Genomic DNA, 24,772 nt, shown 5'->3' with positions numbered 1-24,772 from the left:
ATCCACTGCCTGTGGCATAAGTAAGTCACCCCTCTAACAGGCCTTACAGCCCTAAGGCACAGTGCACTATACCACAGGTGAGGGCATAGTTGCATGAGCACTATGCCCCTGCAGTGTCTAAGCCAAACCTTAGACATGGTAAGTGCAGGGTAGCCATAAAGAGTATATGGTCTGGGAGTTTGTCAAACACAAACTCCACACTTCCATAATGGCTACAATGAAATCTGGGAAGTCTGTTTTCAAACTTCCCAGAACAATAAATCCACACTGATGCCAATGTGGGACTGAAAAATGCACTCAGAGGGTATCTTAGAGATGCCCCCTGTATACCAGTCCAAACACCAGTGTTAGGCTGACCAGTTTCTGCCAGCCTGCCACAACCAGACGGGTGTCTAGACTTTGTCACTCTGTGGCCAGGAACAAAGCCTGCTTCTCACCTCCCCCTGAAGGAACTGTAAAACCTGGTGGTGAGCCTCAAAGGCTCAAGCCTGTTGTTACAGCACCCCAGGGCATCCCAGCTAGTGGAGATGCCCAACCCTCACTTTTGGCTGCAAGTCCGGAGGAGATAATGAGAAAAACAAGGAGGAGTCACCCACCAGTCCGGACAGCCCCTAAGGTGTCCTGAGCTGAGGTGACCCCCTGCCTTAGGAAATCCTCCATCTTGATTTTGGAGGATTCCCCCAAAAGGAATAGGGATGTGCCCCCCTCCCCTCAGGGAGGAGGCACAAAGAGGGTGAAGCCACCCTCTAGACAGTAGCCATTGGCTACTGCCCCCCCAGACATAAACACACCTCTAAATTCAGTATTTAGGGGCGACCCTGAACCCAGGAAATCAGATTCCTGCAACCTGAAGAAAGAAGGACTGCCGACCTGAAAGCCCCGCAGAGACGACAACTGACTTATCCCCAGCCCTACCGGCCTGTCTCCAGACTCAAAGAACCTGCACAGCGACGAATCCAGCGGGACCAGCGACCTCTGAGGACTCAGAGGACTGACCTGCACCTAAAGGACCAAGAACCTCCCAAGGACAGCGGCTCTGTCCACAAACAACAAAGCAAGCAGCTTTAAAGAGACTCTAACTTCCCACCAGAAGCGCGAGTTTTCACACACTGCACCCGACACCCCCGGCTCGAGTTCAGGAGAACCAACACTGCAGAGAGGACCCCCAGGCGACTCCAACAAACTGGACACCCTGAGTCGACCTCCCAGCACCCCTACAGCGACGCCTGCAGAGAGGATCCAGAGGCTCCCCCTGACTGCGACTGACTGGTAACAAAGGAACCAGACGTGTGGACCAAGCACTGCACCCGCAGCCCCCAGGACCAAGAGGAACCACCTACCAGTGCAGGAGTGACCAGCAGGCAGCCCTCATACTAGCCCAATTGGTGGCTGGCCCGAAAATCCCCCCTGTGCCCTGCCTGCATCACCAGAGTGACCCCCAGAGTCCCTCCATTGTTCTCTACAGAAAACCAGACACCTACTTTGCACATTGCTCCCGGCCGCCCCTGTGCAGCTGAGGGTGTGTTTTGTGTGCTTGAGTGTGTGTCCCCCAGTGCTCTGCAAACCCCTCCCCCCGGTCTGCTACCAGAGGACGCAGGTACTTACCTGCTAGCAGACTGGAACCAGAGCACCCCTGTTCTCCATAGGCACCTATGATGTTTGGGCCCTCCTCTGACCTCTGCACCTGACTGGCACTGTGTTGCTGGTGCTGGGGCTTTGGAGTTACCTTGAACACCCAACTGTGGGCTGCCTATGCCCAGGAGGCTGAACTTGTAAGTGCTTTACTTATCTGAGAAACTAACCAATACTTTCCTCCCCAGGAACTGTTGATTTCTGCACTGTGTCCAGTTTGAAAATAGCTTATTGCCATTTTGCCAAAACTGTGTACACTACTGTTTTAAATCAAAGTTCTATACTTACCTGTGTGAAGTACCCTACAATTTATGTACTTCCCTAAAACTTGAATCTTGTGGTTCTAAAATAAATTAAGAAAATCATATTTTTCTATATAAAAACCTTTTGGCCTGGAGTTAAGTCTTCGAGTGTGTGTTCTCATTTATTGCCTGTGTGTGTACAACAACTGTTTAACACTACCCTCTGATAAGCCTACTGCTCGACCACACTACCTCAAAATAGAGCATTTGTATTATCTAATTTTGACACTATCAACATCTATGGGGAACCCTTGGACTCTGTGCACACTATCTCTCACTTTGAGATAGTATATACAGAGCCAACTTCCTACAAAGGTCATCTCTAAACCCCCTCGTTAGGAAACCAATGAGTCTGTCCAAGAAATTCCTCAATTCTCCATTCTATTTGAAAAGGAATGTGTTAATGCCAAAGTCTTTCACAGTTTTCTATTGAGTCCACGTTGTTCTTTGTAGAGGTGGTGCCTTGAACACAAGGTATTGTAACAGTTGTAGATACTACCAGGCTTAATGGGGTGTAGTCTCTCAAAGAAAGGAGGGGTCTGACGCCAGTAGCTCATAATTCTGCAGAGGAAGGGGAGCCCTAATGAAGGCAGGTCCATTAAAGTCCCTGAAAATCCTATACTGCAGGTGAAACAACCTGGAAAGTATGGTTAAGTTCTCACTTAACTAGCCATTAGGTTTATAGGTCAAATAAAAATATTCCTCTTGCATCTGCGTACCTTACCAAGCTTCACAGATGCTTTGTAAATGTGGCAAATGGGCCTAGACAGTATTTCCATTACACCAGTACTAGGAAAGGTTATTACCTCAAAAGCAACATCTCACACCCTGAACACCAATTTATAATTTCACAATATACTAGTGCATATTATTATATACTAGCATTACGAAAAATCTTAAAGCACTATAACCCACTGGTTTGTGATCCTAAGCTTGGTTGATGCACTTCCCTAAATTCTAGTTCCTGCATCCTCTTCACTGAAAGCTCTTGCAATGATAATGCTGGACTAGATGTCTGGCTAAATGCATCTTTGCTGGCCAATATCAATATCAAACCGCTAGTGAATCAAGGAAATCTTCCCCTTCTCAATTAGCTAAAAAGGTGCCACATTCCCATCGCTGGAAGGCACAATTATCATTAATTATTGTCTATCAAATAGCTCCTGTCAGCCTTCCTCCAACACCGATCATCAAGATTTACTAAATATTTCAACTGTTCTTAACCATCTGGAGTGTATTTAGCTCAGCTATCTATCAGAAGTAACAGAATAATAATTATCAACACACACACACACACACACACACACACACACACACACACACACACACATATCCATAGATGCCAGAACAAGCTTAGTGAAATTACGTACAAGCTCCTGCCAGATTAATGATTTTCTAATACCATTACCAAACATCAAGGCATCCTGATGGTTTAGGACTTTAAAGTAAACAAAGGTAGTTGGCTACAATAAGCCAGCTGTAAACATTTACATGGTACCTATTTAAAGTAGGTTTGAATACATTCTATCCTTTTCCCTCTCTTCTGGAAAGAAGCACACCGAAGCAACTCAGCTAGCCACAAAAGCAGGAGCAATTGTTGGAGACTCATTCACAACACATAATGCTGATTCTATCTCACATACCCTTCAACCACACACACTCATCACATCATTCATACAAATGCCAACCTGTTTGTGATCAGACTTTGCACGCTTGTTCCAGCCTGCAACCATTCAGATGAACCATACACCCTTCAGCACATGACTACTCAGACAAAGAAGCATTGTGGGGCCACACTTGTGACATATAAATGAGTAACATAACACATTTCCAATGGGATTGATGTTGAGAGATGTAACACAGAATGTCTAAAGGGGGAGAAGGAGTGACACCAATTCAGAAGATGTCCTGCATCCATCAAAAACTATAAATATGCATATAAAATTTTAACAGGACAGGCAAAAAATATGCCAATATTTGGTGGCTGCCCTGTATCCACCAAACTCTAAATAATCCCTTATGTCTCTTCTGGACAAATGAAAAGTGGATGATGAATATGGCTGCAAACCGACTATCTTGAATAATTTGGGCTAGTAAGGATTGCAGGTCTTCGGGGACCACAGGTAGGATCTCACCCACCATGTCCCAGAGTGCTCCAGTCAGCAGCTCGCATTAACTGACTTCCAATGTACTCAAGGCAAGACTGCCAGAAGTGTCAACTTCCTGCCAAGGGAAATGGTTGGAAAAGCTTTAGGATTTACTTTATTGGTGGAAGCATGTACTATTAAGATCATGGGTGTTGGATGCTGGGTGAAAACATCTGGGCCACCAGAAGCAGGTCTACTGTGATGGGCAACTTGTCGGTTGCATGGGGGCCCAAAGCATGGCTTAGCCAAAGCGCTCAATAGCTTGTCAGTAAGGGCTTTATTAGAGGTTAGGTCAGAGTCAGACGGGCTATAGGACCACTGTGCAGGCACTGGTTTTGAACTCCCTAGTCTGGAAGTGAAGATCAAGGACCTCAGCAGCTCTGAAGTGAAGAAAGTACTCTCCTTTGTTGCTGGATTGGTGGGGAAAACAAACTAGTGTTTGCCCACTTGCCAAATTCACTGGCTTTGTGTAATTCCATGTGCGAAACATCTGCATCAAAAGGAGGGGCAAGTTCCAAAGTCCTTTCCATAGTCATCGCCATAGAGATGGTTCTTATTTGAGCCTGAGACAAAAAGCTGATTAAAATGTTTGTGTATGGATGTGAAACAGTGGGATTGTATTCAAGCCCAATGGGATCAAAATAGGCAGTGACCCATGAATACCTAGTCATGGTCACGCTGAAGCTGGTCGGACAGACCAAGGAACTGGAGGTCCTCCTCCGGCGTCAGAGGCACCTGTGCCAATATTGATGAACAACTTGTGCGGATTTTGTCACAGTGCTAATCTGTCTGAAGGACCCTGCATATCTTTGGGGCCCACTGGTGAGCCAGAGGGAACCAGATGCATGCCAAAGATGTGCAGTATGCTACAACTTCACTGATCGTTCTAGAAACTCAGGTGCATGGGAATCAAAGACAGAACGGGAGAGAGAGTGAGTGAGTGAGTGAGTGGCAAGAACAGGCAGCACTGAACAAAGACTGTTTGTGTGACAAACATAAAAAGGCTGAAAGTGCTGACAGGCAATCTTTAACTGTGCCCACAGCATGGCCTGGTATCATGACATCAGTAACCTCAGGAGGGAAATCGAAAAGGCTAAACTGCCACCACTCACTCTCCACATATGGAGGTGCCTTCTCCAAAGAGTGTAGGGAAGAGTTACGTCCCGCCTGGACTCCTGGTGTTTCTTCTTTGATTCACCTGGAGACTTCGACCGAGATGAAGAGTAGCCCAGGGAAAGACTTCAAGAATGGATCTGCACTCTTGACTTACACTTGCAGCACGACTAGCAAGAAACCTTCCAATACTTCCAAGCAGAGGTTTACCTTGTGATCTCAGGTGGTTTTCAGGTTCATTTGGGCACAGTTGTCGCAGGCCTTAAGGTCGTCCAAAGAACCCAAGTGTGAAAGGCACACCTCGTCAGGATCTGTCAGACATCTCTTTGCGTCAATCCCTAGAAAGGCTTAAACCCTGTAGCTGTAAGGCGTGACATTCCAAACACACTAGGAAATGTGATGGGAAAAATTATCTTCACAAATGAAAAAAGCAGTGCTCATGATCCTCATCTGAAGGAGCAGAAAGAAAGGCACGGATTTCAGAAAGCACCTATATCTGTGGGTGATGCCAATATGTGGCTCCGTTTGTCACTATTATAGTAGAATGGTGTCAACGAGAAGCCACACAACATCACCTGCTTGCACATAATGCACTGCTTTGAATTTTATTGATCCAATCAGGTGCCTGTGGATATTCACAAGGAGAGAAATCTGCAGACAGAAGTACCCATCAGACGAGGCAAGTAGAGAAACACTTCAATAGAAACAGGAATACTGGAATGCCTCTTTTCAAAGAAAAGAGAAACACACGTTAGATATTCTTCTGACATTGAAAAATACGGCATAGTAGAAATGCTGAATAAAAAGAGAACTGTTTTGGAATCCTTGCCACTGCAGCAGAAAAACCAAGCAGTTGGTTTGCCCCTACTTTATCTGAAAGGACCATGGGACAAAGTGGCCATTTTGTCTAGTGTTACAGCTAATGAAGGAAAATTAAAATTCCTTATTGCTTATCTGTTTTTTTGTGCATTACATGTTCAAGGGGGAGTGTCTTCAGTCGTATGTAAAGAATGATACACAGGACACGAATGTAGAATAAGGTTTACATTGTAAAATCTTCACAAATCTTTTATGAAGTGGCAAACAGTACTGACCACCTCCAGTTCTCATCCTTGTAAACAAAATATTCTGATTAAGATAATGAACAATGTTGTAATAAGGCATTAGATTTGATGAAAGGGGTATCTGACAGGAAACAATCCTTTAACTAGACATTTCACAAGCAAATGCACTTGCATCTGCCATATACAAGCTGCAGGGTGGGATTTAGAGCTGAGTGGTAATGGAAAACACTCTAGATTACGAGAGAAAGAGCTATTTACTAAAGACAATTAAACAATTGGATTTTCTGTAAGATAGTGCTCACACAATGGGGGAAGTTATAAGTATGGATCTGCCTTTCAATTTGATGCTTTAACCAGAAACTTCTTGATTTCAGTTGCACCCTCTGGGTAGAAAAGGGTTTAATGGACACAAGAAAGGCAAATGTAATACTCTTAGCCCAAATTCTAGAATATATGGTGAAAAGACCACTCTCACTAAATTGCCTTGGAGGCTTATTTACTGTTCTAGTTCCAGTCTTAACATATTTTGGAGAAAGTTAAAAGTTCCAATTATGTTTTTAAATAGTTGTAATCACACAGCCAGGACTGGCTGATGTGCAAGGTTAAAAAAGTAGGAATACCAAATTGAGAGGACTTTTTTTTATTATAATATGAATGTGAATCAGGTCCAAACATCTTGGTTATCTAGGCATTTCACTTGCCGGCCACAACAATCACAACTGGACTTAAACAAAAAGAAGGGGAATAAACACAGAGAAAAAAAAAAAAAAAGAAAATAGGTTTCAGAACAAATGACATGACTTTAGAATGTGTAATGGCTCACCTTCTCAGTATCGAGTTGCTGGAGTCTTGCAACATATAAGGGAAGGTGATTAGGATAAGCTTCCTTCAATTCATTATATAGGTCACTGGTATCTAGTCTAGACAAAAATAGTTGCCAAAATAAAAAAGTTATTCTAATACAAGCAGCACCGTACAAATTGTCAGGCATTTTCACAAAAACAATTGCATCTTACCCAAAATGTTATGCTCCATTATTAACAGTAACACTCCTAATCCAGAAGAACATTTATATTCAATCTTATCAGTTAAAGCGCATGCCCAGGAGATGTGCAATACACATGCCATCCACTTCATTTCGAAATTAAAAATGTGATGAGTGAACTTAATAAAGATGCTTTGAACTGAAACTGGAAAAAATTAACACCAATGTTGTTACTTTGCTTTATCACATTTACTTAGTTTTATAGCCACACCCATCCCATTTTCCAACTTGATGGGAGTTTATACTCTAAAGCAGTGGTTCCCAACCTTTTCACTCCTGAGGACCCCTACTGAATCATTACTGGAAGCTGGGGACCCCCAAGCAATTTTTCCGATTTAAATTTCAAACATTAAAATAGTAATTTGCAAAAAATACACAAACAAGTACACACCAAACAAATACTTAACTTAGTAAAGATATCATTATTTTATATTGAAAAAATATACAGAAATTGAAAACATTTAATGGGGTGGTTGGTGCTGCAACTTGGCAACAATGTTTGGTTTCATTTATGAAAGCTGAAACCTCAAGTATGATTCTACATTTCTCAAGCGATTTGCGTTTTTTTTTTTTTTTTGGTACAAAAGATCTGAGAAAGCTTTTTCATATAATATGTGGTAGCGAAAGGAAGTAAAACCATAAGGGCCTACTCTCTCCATAGCCTCTCTGTCACATGTATTTCATTTGATTTATAGCACCTCTCATACCAGTGTAGAGTGTCAGAACACTTTTTACAGAGGACTACAGGTTTAGAATTCACGTCATCCATACTGGAGGCATTTTCTAAGAGTGCTTGGTCTTGAGAAACACAAACTCAGAATTCGGAATATAAAAATGGCTAGTATAGCCTTTAATAATAGTGTATTCCTATGCAAGCAAACCTTTTTTCATCAGCATAAGGATAATGAAAGACTGGGAAAAAACACAACTTTCTAATTTGTTCCATGTAGTTCTTTGTTGGCAGTTGATGACTCACTGTGCTAGATTATGAACTGTACAGTAACTAAAGAATCTCTGACAAAAGCGGTAACCCACTGTGCTATGCACATAGAATACTATTCTTTGCATGGTATACGTCCTTTGCAGCAGGCATATTAACCGTCAGTGCTACCTTTGAGGAGGAAAACTGCTACTAGACAAAATCTCCCATCTCTCCAGTAGGTACATTAGTCACCAGAGCAATCTTGACACTTATTTGTGTCGGAAAGCTTACAAGGAACTTTACAGTGCTTTGAAAGCTGCTGCACAAATTAATTAACAAATACTACTCCGGACCACCACCCGTGACGCAGGATCCACACAAATCAGGATGAGAGGAGATCCACGCAGCCAGTGGCCATTGCAGCAGGTGCCTGCGGATGCAGGGGAGTGACTCCTTCACTCCAAGGGAGATTCCTTCTTCTTTTGCAGGCTGAAGAGCTGCTGTCTTCTGGGGATGCACAGTAGGTGAAATGTTGCAAAGCTGGCAGGAGACCTGGCAATAAAGTTGCAGAAGAGACTACTTCGTGGATAGCAGCGTTGTCAGTTCCTCGAGGGTCCACTTGCAGTTCCAGTGGCCAGAAGTCGAAGTGGAGGTTGCATAGGAATCTTGCAAGCCGAATCTGAGGACCCACCCAAGAGAGAGACCATAAATAGCCCTGAAAGGGGGATTGGTCACCTAGACAGGTAAGCACCTGTCAGGAGAAGGCTCTGACGTCACCTACCTGGCCACTTAGATGCTTCCACAGTGCCCTGCCAACCCTGGAAACAAGATGGCAAAAGCCCGGGACCCTCATTGTCCAGTTTTACGCCAGAGCAGGGTGCAGGGGTCCCTGAACTGGTGTGGACTGGTTTATGCACAGAGTGCACCAAATGTGCCCTTCAAAGCATACCAGTGGCTTGGGGAGGCTTCCCCTCGTAAGCCAGTCACACCTATTTCCAAAGGGAGTGTTACCTCCCTCTCCCAAAGGAAATCCTTTGTTCTGCCTTCATGGGCTTAATCCGATCAAGCAGCAGGAGGGCAGAAACCTCTCTGAGGGGTGGCAGCAGCTTGGGCTGTCTGGAAAGCCCTGTAAGACTCGTGGGAGCAATGCGGGGGGTCCTCTAAGAAGCCCCCATAGTGCATGGAATCATACCCCAATACTGTTGCAAGTATTGGAAGTATGATTCCGACATGTTTGATAAACATGCCTAGGTTCGAAGTTATCATTATGTAGCTGGATCTAGGTTGTGACCTATGCCCAAGTACACGCGTAAAATGGTGTCCCCGCACTCACAAAGTCCAGAAAAATGGGCCAAGAGTTTATGGGGACACCTCCGCTAGTGCGGGGGCCCTCACACACAGGTACCCGCACCCTGCCCTCTGGGCTGACAAGACCTACCAAAGGGGTGACTTACAGTGGCCTGGTGCAGTGACCTGTAGTGAAAACGGTGCATGCACCCGTTTCACGCAGACTGCATTTGCAGGCCTGCAGAACCCTTTGCATGGGCTCCCTACTGTTGGCAGAATAACTGCTGCAGCCCATACGGATACCCCTGGTACCCTAATGCCCTGGGTACCTAGGCACCACATACTAGGGACTTACATGTCCAGTATGCCAATTGTGGGAAGAAAAAGGTACAGTTACTAAGTTAGAAGAGGGAGAGCATAATCAATGGGGTCCTGGTTAGCAGGATCCCAGTGAGCACAGTCAAACACCCTGACAACAGGCAGAAAATGGGGGGTAACCATGCCAAGAAAGAGGGTACTTTCCTACACCTCTCCCCCCACCCCCCCCCAAGCGAAGGACAAGAAGGCTAACCTTGCCCAGATGAGTCTTTGCTGTCGAAGTGGAAATATCTGGAGAGTCCATGTGCATTAGCGTGGTTACTCCCAGGTCTATCTATGTTCCAGTCTATAGTCCATTCCCTGTAGGGATATGGACCACCTTAACAATTTGGGGTTTTCTCCTTTCATCTGTTTGAGCCATATAAGGGGTTTGTGGTCTGTTTGAACAATGAAATGAGTGCCAAACAGGTATGGCCTCAGCTTCTTCAAGGCCCAGAACACAGCAAAGGCCTCCCTTTCTATAGCTGACCAACGCGTCTCTCTAGGGGTCAACCGTCTGCGTATGAAAACAACTGGTTGATCTTGGCACTCAGTGTTAATTTGGGAAAGAACTGCCTTGAAGCATCAGTCTGAACTATGAACTTCTTGGAGTAGTCAGGGCTTTTTAACACAGGTGCAGAGCACATGGCCTGTTTGAGGTTCTCAAAAGCTTTTGGAAAGCTAGCTGCCCAACAAGCTTTTTTAGGCATTCTTTTAGGGGTGAGCTCATTAAGAGGGGCTACAATGGAGCCATAGTTCTTAATGAACCTCCTGTAGTACCCAGTGATGCCTATGTAGTAGGGGGGAGTCCAATCTAAAATAGTTTGGATCTTCCCCTGCAGTGGTTGAATCTGGCCTCCACCTACCAGGTGGCCAAGATACACAACCTTCCCCTGCCCTATTTCGTAGTTAGAGGCCTTGATAGTGAAGCCTGCTTTTTGCAGAGCCTCCAAAACATTCTAGAGGTGGACCAGTTGGTCATCCCAGGTGGAGCTAAAGACAGCTATATCATCTAGATAAGCTGCACCTTAGGCATCCAAACCTTGGAGGACAGTATTTACCAGCCTCTGAAAAGTGTCAGGTGCATTCTTCAAAACAAAGAGCATTACCTTGAAGTGATAATGCCGTCTAATGGTTGAGAATGCAGTTTTTGCTTTAGCATCATCTGATAGCGTTATCTGTCAATAGCCTACAGTCAGATCAAATGTGCTAAGATACTTGGCAAATGGCAGTGTATCTATGATCTCATCTGCCCTAGGAATAGGGTGAGCATCAGTTTTTGTGACAGTGTTGAGCCCTTTGTAATCAACACAGAATCTCATCTCCAGTTTACCATTTTGGGAGTGAGGTTTTGGGACCAGCACCACTGGGCTAGCCCAGGGGGTATCAGGGTGCGCAATGACTCCTAGGTCTAGAATCTTTTGCACTTCTGCCTTGATGCAATCTCTAACATGGTCAGGTTGCCTGTAAATTTTGCTTTTGATAGGCAAACGGTCCCCTGTGATAATGGTGTGTTCCCACCATGCTGTCTGACCAGGCGTCAGAGAAAACAGTTCTGAGAATTGCCCTATGAGGTTCCTGCAGTCCTCTTTCTGAGACTCAGAAAGACAGTCTGCTAGGACAACCCCATCCACAGAGCCATCAGCTGCAGTGGTGGAGAAGAGGTCAGGGAGAGGGTCACTCTTCTTCCTGTCCCTCATCAGTGGCCATGAGCAGGGTCTTGTCAGCCCTGTCATACCATGGCTTAAGGTGGTTCACATGAAGCACCCTGAGGGGGCTTCTGGGAGTGCCAAGGTCCAGTAATATGTGACCTCACCCTTTTTCTACACTATAGTGTGGGGACCACTCCACTTGTCGTGGAGTGCCCTGGGAGCCATAGGCTCCAGGACCCACACTTTCTGCCCTGGCTGATACACAGTTAGGACAGCCTTATGGTCATGCCACTGCTTCTGCAGTTCTTGGCTGGCCTGAAGGTTTTTGGTGGCCTTTTTCATGTACGCAGCCATTCTGGGTCCGACACCAAGTACATAGTCCACAATGTCTTGTTTATGGGGCTTGAGAGGTTACTCCCTGCCCTCACTTACAAGAGCAAGTGGACCCCTAACAGGGTGTCCAAACAGAACATCAAAGGGGCTGTTGCCCACTCCCTTCTAAGGAACCTCAGAGTCCCATAATCATGCCCTTGAGAGTTTTATTAAACCTCTCAGGGTGGTGAACTTTTAAGTTACTCCACATTCCTTCCACATGGCCTTATGGTATGCAGACACAATTTGTGCCTCTGTCTCCTACCACCTCTTTTGGGAAGCCCACTCTGGAGAAGATTCCCAGGAGGGCTTTTGACACTTCAGGGGCTGTAGTGGTCTGTTTCCAGAAGCAGTGGGTGAGTCTAGGGGACCAACAATCTCCACCTCAACCCTCTCAAAGGGAACCCCAACCACTGGCAGTGGGCATAAGCCCCCCAGCTGAAATCAATAACTGCCATGGGGTGGCATACAGGATTGCTGTGGGCGTCAGACACTTGGTACTAATGACCAAGTAGGTGTTGCTCTGGGGCCACCAGTTTTTCAGTCACCAAAATGACACTGGCACCTGTGTCCCTGTAGGCCTCTGCCTGAACACCATTTATTAAGGGTAACTGCCTGTACTTACCCATGTTATGGGGACAGACAGCAAGGGTGTCTCAGTAGTCTCCCTAACTAAGCTAGCCCCCACCACACTTCCTAAAGTGAGCCCAGCTACACCCTTGGATTGGCTATTGTTACCTGCTGCTACTGCTGTTACTAGGGGCAATAGTGGAAGAGGTGGGGGTTGTAGTTATGGGTGGCTTGGTGCTTTTCTTAGGACAGGAGCTGTCTCCTGGCCTATGGCCTTTGCTTCTACAAAGATAGCACCAAGGCTTCTTGTTATGGAAGAGGAGGAAGAGGTTTTGGACCCACACCCAGAGGGATTTTGTGGGTCTGGTGAAGACTCTTTAGATTTGTTTTTGTCCCCCAGCCTTGTCCCAAGACTTACCTGCTTCCTTTTTCTTGTCTTAGTCACCCTCTGTGTAAGCTTTTTTGCTCACTCTTGTTCTGACACATTTGTCTGTCTTCTTTCCCAGTTCTTGGGGAGAGGCCAGATCTGATTCTGAGGTTTATCTTTGCAGCACTAGCTTGATCTTGACCTAATAGGTGACTCTAAAGTTTTCTGCTTGTGAAGCAATCACTGTAGGCAATGCTGGAGAAGGTATGATAGGGAAAGCATTCTAGGATGCTACTATTCTTGGGGGTTTAATCAAATGGTCCTACATTACCAGCTCTAGGACAATTACATCTAATTTAAATCTTATTATACTTGTACTGGTCCGACTACTGCATTATGTGATAAAGTCAAGGTATGATCAGCTAGCCATCTGTGCAAAGCACATACATGACTATTTTAGGTGCTCTTAGCTCCGTGTGATGGCGTATGTGAAGGAAATGATCGTTAATCATAGTTTTAATTGATAAGTTTGTATTTTAACATGTGATTTTTAATGCATTATTGATGTGAATCCTAGCTTGTTTTAATGGGATAGAGGAGTTAGCTTAGCCTTTGGCTTGCAGACTCGTGCCCCTGTCACCTAGTGACTTTTACCCTACTTTGCCTGCTCTGTTTTAGCAAATTTATTTAAATCTTTTAAGATGGCGGACTTCTTTTTAGTTAGGCCCATGTTTTAGTTTGCATTATCAGTGCCACCGCGCTAAGGCGTCAATATCAAGCGACAAAGATAAACAAACTGTAGGTGTTCACATTAGATACTTTACCTCTTCACGCTTTCGAGGGAATTGTTTATATAAATACCATCCAAAACATATCTTGTTATCTATTGTTTGGGAACAGACCTACATCAGGGGTCCAAGGAGATCTGTATAAATACTCCTCAGTTAAACAGATAGTCAGAGGGATTCCTACCAGATGCCACTGCTGCTGGACATCGCCTTGATGCAGACCCAGTCTTCGTGTCCCTACAAAGTCTGAGCTAGAGACCTCATTCCAAGGTAACAAGGGTTGGGGAGCCTCTTCTCATGAACATGGCATTGGCAGATTAGGTTTAACGAACAAGTTACTTACCTTCGGTAACAAATTATCTTGTAGAGACTATCTAGCTGCAGATTCCTTACCTTAGAATTCCCTGGCATCAGCTTCAAATACAGAATTTTTCTGCTGAGCAGTACACTGCGCACGCCGTCAGGTGGTGGTGTTCAGATCCGCATGCATCATCCGGCTCCACGTGTCGTCGTCAGCATCGTTGGAGCTGTCTGACGTCACGGTCTTCTATAAAGGCACCACCCCGGTGCACGTACATCAGTTATTTTCCACAACTTCCCACGCCAGAAGCGCAGAGTCATGGAAGAACTAACAAACATTTTAGTTTTACGCTTGACTGAGGAAAAAAGATATGCCCTTAAGAAAGGCAAAAATACAAAAACATGATATATATGGAAAATGTCACTTACCCAGTGTACATCTGTTCGTGGCATGTTGCGCTGCAGATTCACATGCTGTGCATTATCCTGCCATCTAGTGTTGGGCTCGGAGTGTTACAAGTTGTTTTTCTTCAAAGAAGTATCTTCGAGTCACAGGACCGAGTGACTCCTCCCTTTCGGCTCCATTGCGCATGGGCGTCGACTCAATCTTAGATTGTTTACCCAGCAAAGGGTGAGGTAGGAGTTGGTAAAGTAAAGATACTAGAGGTGCCCATGTAATGGAGTAGAAATGTATGTACATATTTCGTATTAAAGGAATATTTATTTACATATTTACATGCAACTAAAACGGCTACAGGCTCCCGGGGAGGTGGGAGGGCGCATATGAATCTGCAGCGCAACATGCCATGAACAGATGCACACTGGGTAAGTGACATTTTCCGTTCTATGGCATGTGTAGCTGCAGATACACATGCTGTGCATAGACTACAAAGCAGTAATCTCCCCAAAAGCGGTGGTCAGCCTGTAGGAGTTGAAGTTGTCTGAAATAATGTTCTCAGTACAGCCTGTCCTACTGTGGCTTGTTGTCTTGCTAACACATCTACACAGTAATGCTTAGTGAATGTATGGGGCGTAGACCAGGTGGCTGCCTTACAAATCTCTGTCATTGGTATATTACCAAGCAAAGCCATTGTGGCGCCTTTTTTCCTAGTGGAATGTGCCCTTGGAGTAATGGGTAATTCTCTTTTAGCTTTAAGGTAACAGGTCTGAATACATTTGACTATCCATCTGGCAATGCCTTGTTTGGATATAGGGTTACCTGCATGAGGTTTTTGGAAAGCTACGAATAATTGTTTTGTTTTTCGAAATTGTTTTGTTCTGTCAATGTAATACATTAGCGCTCTTTTAATGTCTAATGTATGTAATGCCCTTTCTGCTACTGACTCTGGTTGTGGAAAGAAGACTGGGCGTTCCACAGTTTGGTTTAGATGAAACGGTGATATGACTTTTGGTAAAAATTGTGGATTTGTAAGGAGAACCACTTTATGTTTATGTATCTGTATAAAGGGTTCTTGGATAGTAAATGCCTGTATTTCGCTAACTCTTCGTAGAGAAGTGATGGCTATTAGAAAGGCTACTTTCCAAGTCAAGAATTGGATTTGACAAGAATGCATGGGTTCAAATGGTGGACCCATGAGTCGTGTTAGTACAATATTAAGATTCCATGAAGGTACTGGTGGTGTCCTTGGGGGTATGATTCTTTTTAGTCCCTCCATAAAGGCTTTGATAACTGGGATTCTAAAAAGCGATTTTGTATGTGTAATCTGCAAATAAGCAGATATTGCAGTGAGATAGATTTTAATGGAAGAAAAAGCAAGATTTGCTTTTTGTAAGTGTAGTAAATAACTTACAATGTTTTGTATGGAGGCGTTTAGCGGCGTAATTTGATTAGCCTGGCAGTAGAAAACAAACCTTTTCCATTTATTAGCATAACAATGCCTTGTTGTGGGTTTTCTTGCTTGTTTAATGACCTCCATACACTCTTTTGAGAGGTTTAGATATCCGAATTCTAAGATTTCAGGACCCAGATTGCTAGGTTGAGCGATGCTGGATTTGGGTGCCTGATCTGTTGTTTGTGTTGTGTTAACAGATCTGGTCTGTTTGGTAGTTTGATGTGCGGTACTACCGAGAAGTCCAACAGTGTGGTGTACCACGGTTGGCGAGCCCACGTTGGTGCAATGAGTATTAGTTTGAGTTTGTTTTGACTCAGTTTGTTGACCAGAAAAGGAATGAGCGGGAGAGGGGGGAAAAGCGTAAGCAAATATCCTTGACCAGCTGATCCATAGAGCATTGCCCTTGGACTGAGGGTGTGGGTATCTGGACGCGAAGTTTTGGCATTTTGCGTTTTCTTTTGTTGCAAACAGATCTATGTTTGGTGTCCCCCAGCGGTAGAAGTGATCTTTTAGAATTTGGGGATGTATTTCCCATTCGTGAGACTGTTGGTGATCTCGACTGAGATTGTCGGTTAGCTGATTGTGAATGCCTGGTATATATTGTGCTATCAGACGAATGTTGTTGTGAATTGCCCAGTGCCAAATTTTTTGAGCTAGGAAACACAGTTGTGACGAGTGCGTCCCCCCCGTTTGTTTAAATAATACATTGTTGTCATATTGTCTGTCTAGACAAGGATATGTTGGTGGGCTAGAAGGGGCTGAAAGGCTTTTACTGCTAGAAAGACTGCTAGCAGTTCTAAATGATTTATGTGAAGTTGTTTTTGTTGACTGTCCCATTGACTTTGTATGCTGTGATTGTTGAGGTGTGCTCCCCACCCAATCATGGAGGCGTCTGTTGTGATAATGGCGTGAGGTACTGGGTCTTGAAAAGGCCGCCCTTTGTTTAAATTTACAGGGTTCCACCATTAAAGAGAAGAGTGTTTTTGACGGGCTATCAACACTAGATCTTGGAGTTGACCCTGTGCATGCGTCCATTGTTTTGCTAGGCACTGTTGTAAGGGCCGCATGTGTAGTTTTGCGTTTGGGACAATAGCTATGCATGAGGACATCATGCCTAGTAGTTTCATCACAAACCTGACCGTGTATTGTTGGTTTGATTACATGCTTGATTTTATATTTTGAAACGACTGGACTCTTTGTGGACTTGGAGTGGCAATTGCTCTTTGCGTGTTGCTCCCAAGTATTGTTGTATTTGGGATGGTTGCAAATGTGATTTTTGGTCATTTATAGAAAAACCTAGTTTGTGCAGAGTATCTATTACATATTGCGCGTGATTTTGACATTGTTATTGAGTGTTGGCTTTCATTAGCCAATCGTCTAGATACGGGAATACGTGCATGTTATTTCTCCTTATATGAGCTGCTACTACAGCTAGGCATTTTGTAAATACCCTGGGGGCCTTTGTTATTCCGAATGGCAACACTTTGAATTGGTAATGTTTGCCTTGTATTACAAACCTGAGGTATTTCCTGTGAGATGGATGGATGGGTATGTGAAAATACGCATCCTTTAGATCCAGTGTTGTCATGTATTCCCCTTGTTTTAGTAAAGGGACTACATCCTGTAGTGTTACCATGTGGAAATGATCTGATTTGATGAAGAGATTCAGTGTTCTGAGATCTAAAATAGGCCTTAACGTTTTGTCTTTCTTTGGGATGAGGAAATGCAGGGAGTAAACCCCTGTTCCTCTCTGGTGATAAGGTACCAGTTCTATGGCTTCTTTTGCTAGTAGTGCTTGGACTTCTATTTGTAATAGGTCTAAGTGTTGTATTGACATTCTGTGCGTTCTTGGGGGAACATCTGGAGGGAATCTTGTGAACTCTATGCAGTAACCATGCTGGATAATTGATAGAACCCACGTGTCTGTGGTAATGTGTGTCCAATTGTGTATGTATATGGGCATTTATAAAGCGCGTTCCGGCCTTGGCATCGAAGCGCTAAGAGGACATAAAGGAGAAAAAGATGACTGAAGGCTAGTAGCCCTATCACGGAAACAACTAGGTTTTCACCCTCTTCCTAAACATCGAGAAGTTCTGTTCTTTCCGGATATCAAGCGGTAAACCATTCCAATATCTGGCAGCCGCCACTGTGAACGCTTTATCTCCCCACCTAACTCTGCGCGTCCTACAGACCTGGATTAGAAACGACTTCTCTGATCTTAGGACGCGTCCTGGCCGATACCACCGGAGTCTGTCCACCAGGTGTTCTGCACCATCCCCATGTAGTGCTTTAAAGGTAATGCAGAGAGATTTAAAAATAATCCTCTTGCCCACCGGGAGCCAGTGAAGGCGCTTAAGGCTAAGGGACGACGACGCTAAACGTGGAAGTGCCAGAATCACGCGGGCTGCATTATTCTGAATCAATTGCAGTTTCTTCAAAGTGCATTCATCAATATCCAACAACAATGAGTTGCAATAGTCTACTCTTGACATGATCAGTGCCAACATAACCGTAATGGTAAAAATTTTCTCAGGATTTTCAAGGTCCAATAGCAAGACTTCACTAAGGCATTAACCTGTGGTTTAAAGCTTAATGCTTCGTCAAAAATCACTCCTAGATTTCTAGTTGCTCCGCACAGGCTAGGTAGTTGCCCGCAGTCATCTGGCCACCATCGCGGACCCCACAGATCCTTACTACAACCATACAGGACAATCTCCGTCTTGTTGGTATTGAGCTTGAGTCAATTCTGTCTCATCCACTGATTAATATCCTTCATGCAGCTATTAAACTGCTCTGCCACTTCCTCCCCATTACTCCTAGATACTGGAATAATAATCTGGGTGTCATCAGCATAGGAGGATGGAGAAAAGCCATATGATCGTATAAGTCTTGCCAGGGGGGCCACATAGACAGTGTGGTGGTATTTTGTTAATCTCCCCCCCACTGGTGATATGAGTCGGGGAAGTGTGACATTGAAGTCACTGCTTGCTACCAGGGGTCTGCTTGGCAGGCTGGAATTTACCTCTTCCTCTTGGGAAATGTCCTCTGTAGGAACCACAAAACCCCCCTCTCTGGTACGGAGATTGGTAAATGGGTTTTGTTTGGGAGGTGGATGGTTCTGAGGGTTGCTGTCTAAACCCTCCCCTAAATTGTGGTTTCCTAAATGTTCCCCTGTATTGAGACGAGTAGAGTGCGCCCATGGCTTTGGCCGTGTCCTTTTTCATTTTTTCTATTGCGGTATCCACTTCCGGGCCGAATAGTTGATGTTGATTAAACGGCATATTCAATACCGCTTGCTGTATCTCTGGTTTAAACCCAGAACTTCGCAGCCATGCATGCCTTCTAATTGTTACTGCTGTATTTACAGTTTGTGCCACTGTATCAGCAGAGTCTATTGCAGAGTGGATCTGGTTGTTCGATATGGCCTGTCCCTCTTCAACCACTTGTTGGGCACGTTTTTGATTCTCTTTGGGGAGGTGCTGGATGATGTCTTGCATCTTGTCCCAGTGTGCTCGGTCGTAGCGGGCAAGGAGGGCTTGTGAGTTGGCAATTCACCACTGATTGGCTGCTTGCGATGCCACTCTTTTCCCAGCCGCGTCGAATTTACGACTTTCCTTATCAGGGGGCGGCGCATCCCCTGATGACTGTGAATTAGCCTGTTTTCTTGCAGCACCCACAACCACGGAGTCCGGAGTGGAGCTGTTGTGTAATAAACACAGGGTCTGACGGGGCGGTTTATATTTCTTCTCGACCCTTGGCGTGATTGCTCTCCCTTTCACTGGTTCTTGGAAAACCTGTTGTGCATGTTTAAGCATGCCCGGTAACATTGGCAGGCTTTGATACGATGCATGCGTGGATACCAGAGTGTTAAACAGGAAGTCGTCTTCCACTGGTTCTGAGTGCATTGTTACATTGTGAAATGTTGCTGCTCTGGCCAGTACCTGCGTGTGGGACGTACTGTCCTCTGGCAGCGAAGGTTTTGTCGGATAACACTCTGGACTATTGTCCGAAACTGGTGGGTCATATAGATCCCAGGGGTCCGCATCATCTTGAGTCATCCCAGTATGTGTGGGTGACTGTGCCATTGGTGTGCCCACTGGTGACAACTGTGGTGATTGAAGTGGGGACGTTTGTGGTGAGAATTGTGGGGGTGGTGACCTTTCTCTAACCACTTTGGCCTTTGGTTGCATCTCAGTCTCGTGAAAAGTCAGTTTTCTTTTGGACTTGAGAGGAGGGATAGTTTGTATCTTCCCTGTATGTTTCTGGATTTGTAGCCTTTGCTGAGTTTGATCGTAATCTTCTAAATCCAGTTCCTGCTCAAATCTGTGCTTTTCTTTGAGCTGTAGAGAGAGCCCCTGCTCTTCCATGTAGGACGCCTTTTTCGACTCCAAAGCTGTTTTTTTCTGTATCGAAACCCCAATGGAGATTGCCTGTTTCGGCTCCGAGTGGCTTTTTCGAGGTTTATTCGTCTCGATTATTCGATGCCGACTCTTTTCGGTTCCGGTTTCTCGACCGGAGTCGGAAGTCTTTGGCACTGATTTGGCCTTTTTTGGTGCCGATGTTACTTGGTCACCGTCTTTTCTGTGGGTTGAGCCATGGCCTTCCGGCAGTGGCGTCCCCGAGGCCTTTTGCTTCTTGACCTGACCTTGGGTGTGGGTAGGGGCAGGTGTACTCACTTTTTGTGCCGCCGTCAGTGGTCGATCCCCATCTGATTCATCCGAGTCCGAACCCTGGATGGATATCCGCATCTCTTCTTCCTCGGTGTCGAGATGTTGTGACTGTTTCGACGCCATCTGTAACCGTCTTGTGCGTCGATCTCTTAAGATCTTCTTGGATCTAAACGCTCTGCAGGCCTCACAAGTATGTATCCTCTCTGTGTTCGGGCGATAAACACAGGTTACAGACCCGATGCTGGTCTGTGTAAGGATACTTGGCGTGGCACTTCGGACAGAAACGGAAAGGGGTCCAGTCCATTAGTTGTTTGTCGACAGGTGTGGTTGGCCCGACCAGGCCGAGATTAAGTGCAGAACCTCTGAAGGGCCGCCGAAGCGGTCTTGTTGTCGTGCCGATGTGATGATACTAAACCGGTCCCGAACGCAAACAATACCGACGAATTTCGATGATTTTCTAAGTTTCCCCGATTCGAATTACGGAGCGAAGAGGAACACGTCTGAACCCGGTGGCAGAAAGAAAACAATCTAAGATTGAGTCGACGCCCATGCGCAATGGAGCCGAAAGGGAGGAGTCACTCGGTCCCGTGACTAGAAAAGACTTCTTAGAAGAAAAACAACTTGTAACACTCCGAGCCCAACACTAGATGGCAGGATAATGCACAGCATGTGTATCTGCAGCTACACATACCATATATATATATATATCCGCAGAGCGGGGAGGCTTGGGTGGGTGTAAGGAATTCACAGCTAGATAGTCTCTCTACCAGATCATTTGTTACCGATGGTACGTAACTTGGTCATCTGATAGACTTCTAACTGCAGATTCCTTACCTTAGTCATGCTATAACTCCTGGCGGTGGGCTGCGAAGAGAAGTCCTGCAGGACCAAGCGAGCAAAATACCCCTCTCTTCTAACCTGGCTATCCAGGCAGTAGTGCCTTGCAAACGTGTGTAAGGAAGCCCACGTTGCCGCCTGGCAGATGTCTAGTGCCTCAAGCTAATGCAGTGGTAGCAGCTTTCCCTCTGGTAGAGTGAGCTCTTAAGCCCCCAGGAGGCTGCTTCTTAGCCAAAGTGTAACACATTTTAATGCAGAGAACAACCCAGCATGAAATGGTTTATTTCTGGACTGCCAGCCCCTTCTTTGCACCAATGTACCCCACAAAGAGCTGGCAGTCCACCCGGAACTCTTTTGTGGGGGCAAGGTAGAACGATAACGCTCTTTTTGGGTCCCGCCGATGGAGATGCTCCTCTTCCTTAGAGGGATGCAGTGGAGAAAAGTAGGTGATATTTTGACCCAGATTGAAAGGAGTCACCACCTTGGGGTGGAAAGAGGCACAAGTTTGGAGGACTACCTTATCCGGATATATCATGAGATACAGCGGTTTCAATTATATAGCCTGCATCTCACTCACTCTCCTGGCAGATGTGATCGCCACTAAGAAGGCTGCTTTGATAGTGAGCAGCCGGAGTGGACAATTATGTAAAGGCTCAAAAGGAGCACACATCAGAAAAGTGAGAACTAGATTAAGGTCCCACTGAGGCATAACAAAAGGCGTAGGTGGAAACGTATGTACAACCCCTTTTAAGAATCTTTGTACAATAGGAGACTTAAACAAAGACTGTTGATCAGGCAAGCGAAGAAAAGCCGATAAGACAGAAAAGTAGCCCTGTTGGGAGAGTGACAGAATGATCAGAAGGATATCAGAAAGAGAAGATGAAAGAGGATCAATAGACCTCTCTATACAATATAATACAAAACGTTTCCAGCGGCAGGCGTAAACAGTCTTAGTAGAGGGACGCCTGGCTGTCAGACTTCGGGAGGGAGGTCATAAACCATCAACTGCCGCCGCTCAATCTCCATGCATGAAGCCGCAGAGTTGAAAGGTTCGGGTGAAGAACCTTCCCCTGCAACAGAAGATCCTCCTGAAGAGGCAACCTGATTAGAGGACTGATGCTCATTTTGAGAAGCTCAATCAGGACCACTAGGATTACTTGGGCACGGTAGTTCTTGATTTTCTTGAGAACTCTGGGTAGAAGTGGTATGGGCGGAAAGACGTACAGGAGACCTGCACTCCACTCACGACGAAAAGCGTCACCTAGCGATAGCCGCCTTGGAAACTCCAACGCGCAATGCTGCTGACATTGTGCATTCTCTTCGGAGGCGAACAGACCTAACCAAGGCTCTCCCTACTGTTGAATGCGTCCTTGCACCACCTCCAAATGGAGACACTATTCGTGATCCACTAAGCATCGCCGGCTGAGTTCGTCCGTTCTGGCGTTCAGAGAACCTGCCAGGTGTGGTACCACCAGGGTAATGCCCTGATGTTCCAGCCATGTCCAGAGATGCAGAGCCTCTTGATAAAGGGTCCATGAGCCCACACTGCCTTGCTTGTTGCAGTACCACATTGTGGGAGTGTTGTCCATGTACACCTGCACTACCTTCCCTTTCACAATTGGAAGAAATGCCTTTTATGCTAGCCAGATCGCCTGAAGCGCCAACAAGTTGATATGGAGTCTGGATTCTGCCGGAGACCAGAGGCCCCTGATCTCCACGTCTCCCAGGTGGCCATCCCATCCCAGAAGTGAACCATCTGTCACTGCTGTAAAATCTCGTTGGGGAAGGGAGAGGAGTCTGCCCTTGACTTAATCGCAGTTCACAAATCACCACTGCAGATCCTTTGCAGATCCCTCTGCGATCTGAACCATGTTGGTAAGATTTCCCGGATGCTGTGCCCATTAGAACTTCAGGTCCCACTGCAGAGCCCTCATATGCCATCTGGCATTCTTGACTAATAGGATGCAGGAAGCCATAAGTCCCAACAGCCTCAGAGTCTGTCTCACGAAATCCAGGATAGAGTCGAAACATCTGTATCATAACCTGAACTGCTGCTCAGGAGGATAGGCCCGATACGGCACTGTGTCCAGAACAGCTCCAATGAAAGTGAGCTTCTGAGAGGTAATCAGGTGTGACTTAGGCACGTTTATAGTGAACCCCAGCGAGTGCAAGAGGTTTGCCATCGTCTGGAAGTGGGTGACGAGAGCCTGGGGTGTCGGAGCCTTCAAGAGCCAGTGGTCCAGGTAGGGGAAGACTGAAATCTCTAACCTGTGCAGATGAGCTGCCATCACTTTCATGGATACTGGAGGGGCACTGGTGAGAACGAAAGGGAGCGCGGTAAACTGAAAGTGCTTGAGGCCCACCTTGAACCACAAGTAACACATGTGAGCGGGCAGGATGGGGATGTGAAAATACGCAACCTGCAAGTCCAACGCTAGCATCCAGTCTCCTTGGTCTAGGGCAGACAAGACCTGAGCAAGAGTGAACATCTTGAATTTCTCCTTTTTGAGGAAGAGATTGACGTCCCTTAAATCCAGGATAGGGCCAAGGCCCTTGTTCTTTTTTGGAATCAGAAAGTAGCAGGAATAACAACCACTGTCTACTTCTGACATCCGGACCCTTTCAATGGCTCCCTTGGCCAAGAGAGCGGTAACTTCCTTGCGGAGCAAAACCAAATGATTCCCAATCAGCTGTGCTTTTACCGGAAGGGATAGAGGGAGGAAAAGACTGGAAGGGGAGGGAATAGCCCTTCTGTATGATCTGCAAGACCCATTTGTCTGATGTGAAGGAGTGCCAGTAAGGAAGATGAAATTGAATCCTCCCTCCAACTGGACGGACATGGTCTTCCAGAACCATACTGGGAGGGCTTGGGCACTGCGGAAGAGGGGGGCTGTGTGGTGGCCGACCTCAGACCAGAACCTTTGGGTCTGACGGTACCACTACCTCGTCCTCTTACGAGATGATGTGAAGGCAGAGGACCGTGGCTAACTTGTGGGTGGCGTGGTACCGCGACCCATTCGAAGCCTCGAAAGGGATGAAAGAAAGAGACTGCTGACTAGCCAGCGCTGAAAGGCCCAAGGATCTGGCCGTAGCCCGAGAATCCTTGAACCTCTCAAGCGCAGAGTCTGCCTTCTCACCAAAAAGGCGAGAGACATCAAAAGGCATGTCCGTCAAACTCGACTGGACATCCTCTGAAAAGCCAGTAGAACTTAGCCAGGCATGGCGACGGAGGGCCACTGTCAAAGAAATCGCCCTGCCCAGTGAGTCGGTCGTGTCCAAATCACACCCGATAGTAAACTTGGCTGCATCTCTCCCATCCTTGAAAGCCTGGGTGAGTGTGTCCCGTACCCCCTCCAGGACCTGGGGCAGCACCTGTGCCACCGTATTCCATAAAGTATGGGAAAAACTGCCCAATAGGCAAGAGGCGTTTACTGACCACAATGCCAGGCTGGGGGAAGAAAACAACTTCTTTCCAAGTTGGCCCAGCCTCTTGG

General features: G+C 45.9%; 1 protein-coding gene across 2 annotated transcripts in view; it reads right to left on the bottom strand.

Annotated features, from left to right (window-relative positions):
• The window catches only part of TPP2 (tripeptidyl peptidase 2), a 635,278-nt gene that overhangs the window by 105,368 nt on the left and 505,138 nt on the right, over nucleotides 1-24,772 (bottom strand). For both annotated transcript variants that reach the window (XM_069204557.1, XM_069204556.1), the window contains one exon: nucleotides 7,082-7,178. In XM_069204557.1, the coding sequence (XP_069060658.1) occupies nucleotides 7,082-7,178 (97 nt within the window). The remainder of the gene's footprint in view (nucleotides 1-7,081; nucleotides 7,179-24,772) is intronic.

The sequence above is a fragment of the Pleurodeles waltl genome, chromosome 8 (genome assembly GCF_031143425.1).
Source record: "Pleurodeles waltl isolate 20211129_DDA chromosome 8, aPleWal1.hap1.20221129, whole genome shotgun sequence".
Lineage (NCBI taxonomy): Eukaryota > Metazoa > Chordata > Amphibia > Caudata > Salamandridae > Pleurodeles > Pleurodeles waltl.
Note: the sequence above shows the minus strand (reverse complement) of the source record. Positions and strands in the feature narration are given on the sequence as shown.